The sequence below is a fragment of the Drosophila novamexicana genome, unplaced genomic scaffold (assembly GCF_003285875.2).
Source record: "Drosophila novamexicana strain 15010-1031.04,08,12 unplaced genomic scaffold, DnovRS2.1 tig00000462-arrow-pilon, whole genome shotgun sequence".
Classification (NCBI taxonomy): domain Eukaryota; kingdom Metazoa; phylum Arthropoda; class Insecta; order Diptera; family Drosophilidae; genus Drosophila; species Drosophila novamexicana.
Genome location: NW_020824806.1, coordinates 5,021,174 through 5,026,417, shown reverse-complemented (window position 1 = coordinate 5,026,417; position 5,244 = coordinate 5,021,174). Strand labels below are relative to the sequence as shown.

The 5,244-nt window shown below is 37.6% G+C and overlaps 1 protein-coding gene across 1 annotated transcript; it reads right to left on the bottom strand.

The window, feature by feature from the left end:
• Nucleotides 1–2,259: 2,259 nt before the first annotated feature.
• Nucleotides 2,260–5,194, bottom strand: LOC115760518 (diacylglycerol O-acyltransferase 2-like). The gene is made up of 7 exons (XM_030701886.1): nucleotides 5,106–5,194; nucleotides 3,795–4,052; nucleotides 3,621–3,718; nucleotides 3,430–3,561; nucleotides 3,022–3,363; nucleotides 2,760–2,959; nucleotides 2,260–2,691 (listed from the first exon to the last, which is right to left on the bottom strand). The coding sequence occupies exons 2-7, from the start codon at nucleotides 3,921–3,923 to the stop codon at nucleotides 2,534–2,536; spliced, it is 1,059 nt and encodes a 352-aa protein (XP_030557746.1). The 5' UTR covers nucleotides 3,924–4,052; nucleotides 5,106–5,194; the 3' UTR covers nucleotides 2,260–2,533.
• Between the last annotated feature and the right edge of the window lie 50 nt (nucleotides 5,195–5,244).

Below are 5,244 nucleotides of genomic sequence, written 5' to 3'. Positions count from 1 at the left end.
GTGAAAACAAGAACTATATGCAATTGTATTACGGCCCGTGTACTTGTGCAGTTAGTACATATGCTAACTCTTAAACCCACTAAGAAAACAAATACGTACATACTATAAATTCAATTGTAATTATACAAAGGAAATCTAATTACCAGATTATATATATACATATATTAAATATACACACTAAAAACCAAAAAAAATGAAAATATATAATATATATATATAAATATTTGTTGCGATAAATAAAAGCAAACAAAATCCCAACAAAATGCATAATATATATTTGAAAATTGTTAAAAATGAAATCTTTTTGTAGATACACATACTTATAAAATTAACAAACTTAATGAAACTAACTAAACCTATTCGATTTGAGCAATTGAATACCAACAAAAACAAAAAATAACGATTTCAAAATGTTCAATGTTAAATGGTTTAAGCCAAAACACACACACACACACACATACACACACACCTTGTTAATCTTCCATGCACCTTTGCGCTCAAAAACCATCAAACTAACAAATTACTTAACGTTTTTTCTTGACTTAACTAAAGCACATGCCACCATTTTTGAGATTGGTAAAAAAAGCAAAGAAAACAAAAAATTAATATATATATATGTAAAGAATTCGTATCTTAATGTAGTTAATGAGTAAACTTTTTTCAATTAGAGCACACGCGCAATAAATCAGAAACCAAAATCAATTCTGGAATGCTGACAAATTAATTAATTAATAATTATTAATTAAACTAGCACAAACAATTACAAAACGAAACACCAAAAAACAAAAACCAAAAAACCCAAAAACCCAAAAACCTAGCAGCAATCAAGCAAGACGCAAACAAACTACAAATATGAAGCAAACAAATGCACTCAGGGATTGATTTAAAGCAACCAAAAAAAAAAACAAACAAACAAAAAAACAAAAACCAAACATATATAAAAATATTTAGATAAAAGAAGTACGCTTTTTGGAAGCACAGCAAAATATCGTAAACCTTTTGCATTGTTGCGCCCATTCGCCCAATCGGCTGCCTGGCTAGTACCTAAAATAATTAGAAATAATTTAAAGAGCGAGAGACAGACAGAGAGAGAGAGAGAGGGGGAGAGAGAGAGAGCTAGCATTTAAATGATATGAGAATTAGCAAATGTTTTTAGGCTCTTTTTATCAATTGAAATAAAACAAAATGAAAAATACACAAATTGTTAACACATCCTCATCCATCAACATAAACATCAAACAAATTTATGCCAAAAACAAAAAAAAAGCGAACTTAAGCTAATTAAATTGCATTCATATAGTTGGAATGTGCAGCAATTAAATTGCTTCTAATACAGAATATATATACATATATATATATTTATATTTTTGTCATCAACGCACACACACACACACGCCTAACTAGATCCCAATCATACAGGAGTATATATAGATATATAAAGAGAGTTATTATAGGAACGAAATATTCAACTAGCTGCAATCCTTTTAACTAATGCGACAACAGACTCTGAGCAAAAGCCCACAGAATATTATTTTTACTACAATTACAAAGATAATCATATACATCTAGAAGTACTTGAGATATTGTTGTTATAGAGCTCTCCGATTTCCCAATGCATTTTCCATAATCAGCCGCAGGAAAAGTGTCATTTGCCGTAACCAGAAATTGGTAGTCAGAATTCGTAAACCCCATTAATTTCCATATCCAGAACCCAACTATGCCAAGTGTTCCTTCTGAAATTGTATTTTAGAATTGCGTTATTTCTAGATATTTGTAGATAATTGATATAATTTAGTAACGAAGCCAACTACAATTAATTAGTAGAATTTCTATAGTTTATTTCATTTGATGTCGTTTCTCCCACACTTTTTCGTTAATCTAAATATCTTTTATGAACGGTGATTGGTTGCTAAAAAGAAATTAAATTAATTAATTGTACCTTACTCGAAAGTTCTGCGATTGAATTTAGTGTAGCATAATATTGTATTTTAAAATTCCTTATACATAGTTGTTAAACCAAAATTCTATATAGTATATACAAATGAGAAAAAGTTAATGAACTAAAACCCGAAATCGATTAAAGATTATGGCACAAAAGCAAAAGCAAAAGCAAAATTTAGTTAAGTTTTCCAATATGAAATTCGAAACCTCCTTTTCTTTTTTTTTTTTTTTTGTATATAATATTTATGTACGAAGCAACAAATTTAATTGGTAAATTAATAATAATAATATTAATAAAAAGAACATACGCTTTCGTTAAAATTAACCAACTAACCTTTTTTATTATTGTGCATAATATAACTTAACGCTAAACATAGATAAATGCTTATAACAAATTGTATTTAGATTAATCACTTAACATCACTTTTGCCCACCTAACAATTGTAACTTGTTTGTTATTCAGTTGATTTTCAGGCATTTGAAAAGTAGCGCCTTGAGCTTTAAGTGTGACCGAATTTGGCTGCATTGTAAATGCCAATGTGGCATTTTTGTGGGCGAGTTGGCAGCTCCGCGAAACAGTTATTCCGTGCGTTTAGTGTATTACAAGTTGTGTTTTTGTGGCGTTCGGCATATATTTATCTTTATACTGATCAAACATGCGCTCCAGGGCCTCCATCACCTTACCGTGCAGCTCATCAACATACGCCGGATCCGGCTGTGCGCTCTGCACCACATCAATTGGCGCGCCAACTAAAGCAATGAACCAGTTCGCATTAAAACCCAAGATCGAAAGTCTTTAAGCCAAGCTGAGCACTTACCAACTTGCACAATGGGTCGACGATAGGGCACAAAGCCAAAGGTATAGTTGAAGAAGCCACGGCCCACGGGGATCAGCGGCGATATGCCCGTCAGCTTCTTGACCATCGTCTGCAGCCGGCGCAGCAGCGAGTCCGGCGGATTGTCCACCTGATCGAAGATGTCGACTTCTCCAAAGGAAATGGTCGGCACAATCGAGGAGCTGCTCATGGGAAAGTGAATGCCGTGAATGTGCGTGCAGCTATCGCAATCAGCCGAACTCACCCCGTGCGTATGGCCATCTTCACGAAGCCCTTGCGATTCTTCAGCGTTAGAATATATTTGCCGGGATGCGAGTCGAGCGCCTCCTGTGCGCCGCCAACCAAAATGGCCACAGCATTCGATGTGAAGCCATCGCGATTGTCCGAATGCTGCGGGTCATTGGACTTTGTCAGATAATAGACCAAAGATTCCTTGGACACGGACACCAAACCCCACCAGCGCAGCAAATCCCGCAGAAAGGGTATCACGAAATGCTGATCGAGTGTCGCCACCTTGGGACGCACCTGGGGAAAGTGCTTCAGCCAAAGGCTAATGTCCAGGCCCATATTGATGCAAATGCCGGTGCTACGTGTGGGTAAGTTACCAATAACATATATACATATAGCTGATAAGTTATCTGCATGTAGTTACCCAAGAATGCCGTGCGGAAAGCTGGCCAATATATAGTTTCTATTGGGCGGCAGCTCCGCGGTCTTCACCAATTGCACGGGAAAATAATTACGATATATGCGGTACAGACAGTTCGTGCGGTTCAGCATCCAGCTAGAGAAATGCAAGCACATTAGCAGTGGGAGGATGTGAGTGGGGAGGGGGAGACGTACCCATTGCCGTCCATGGCGGAGTAGGTGCGTTTGTGCTCGATGTATATGTAGGCCGTATAGATTACCAGTAGAGTGCGTACGACAATGCCGCCAAAGTACTGCAAAAGTTCATTCATTTAGTAGACAGTGAAAACTCGCTGTTAACGGACAACTGCCTTGCTGTACAGTACTTACCAGGAGTAGGGCCATGATCAGGAATGATGTCAGTGGCAGCGTGAAGAAGAACAAGGTGAAGAGGCCCGTGACCAGAGTCTCCAAGCGACGCTTGGGCGGCACTTTGACGGGCGCCCATTCGATCTTCATGTTGTACGGCGGAGTAGAGCAGGGGGACTTGAGCTGAGGCAAGCGTCCGAGTTGATGACCCTCCGGCGACTGAACTGTTCCGGCAATGCCCAATGCGTTCTTATCCTTATCGCCAGCCGTCGAAAATCGCTGTTAACATTTTAAGAACAAATTTCAGTGATTAGTTAGCGATAAGTTTGCGTTAGATAAGGAAAGGCAAAGAAAGGCCCACCGCATGCCAGGCACAAAACTACTTTGCCTTCTAACCGTGCCGAAGACAACATTTTACATGGGTCTCGTATCGTTTTTCGATTAGCAAAGCCTTATCAATTGGCTGAGACCAGTCCCAGTCTGGCGAATGCCTAATTCAACAATTAACTATTCAATTAATTGAATTGGGCTGTAAATCAGCTTGCTTAAAGAACAATTATATAGAGTACAAAGTGTGCGTTGTGGCTGTCATATTCATGTTGCCATAGGCTTAAAAAAAAAACACATATGTATATGTATGCGTCACATGCATTGTGTGTATGTGTGTGCGTGTCAGTCGTGACCTTTAGAATGTTATACTCTGAGAACTATGAACATATATATGTGTATGTGTATTTCACTCTTTGCTCCGCTCGCAACAGTCTAGCTTCGCGTGAAATTGTGTTGTGTATGGTCAATGTGCTCGGATCTGATAAGAGGGACAGCGCATCGTCTGTCTGGGCTAATGTGCCGATCCTCGGCTCTTATCAGTATATCAGTACATATGTGAGTTGGCCTGGGTTGATCTGCTCGGTTTACGAGCCAATCCCATTATTTGCTTACTCATGTTCGCTTACTCTCAAGCTGAATCATTATGTAAGTAAATAATATATTACACATGTTCTTATTGTTGTTGTTGTTGTTGTTATTTGCACGCGATCGATTCTAGTTATCATTATCATACCGGCTGTACTTGATATATTTGTAATTAGTGATTCGAGCTCAATGGGAAATATATATGGAAACCGGTGCAAGTTATGCATTTGCATAGGCATTTGATTAGTCATACTGTTTATTTGAAGCGTTCACAAAATTAGATTTAGTAAAATACCAGTGGGAGGATTATTTTTAGCTTTATTGATTTAATAAACAACTGAAACACGCTTTCCCTAAATGTGTATACAGAAAATTCCAAAAGTCGTTTCTTGTTTCCCAATTCACAAAATTACACACCCGATCAATTGGTATCCGATTAGGCCCTCTTTCTATATTCTTGAAATATATTTGAATTCGTTGCGAGCGTTGAAGAATCAATTTTTGTTTTGAAAAAGTTGCCGTTTAGCCAGCTGGCCAGTGTGACCAAAAAGTGCGG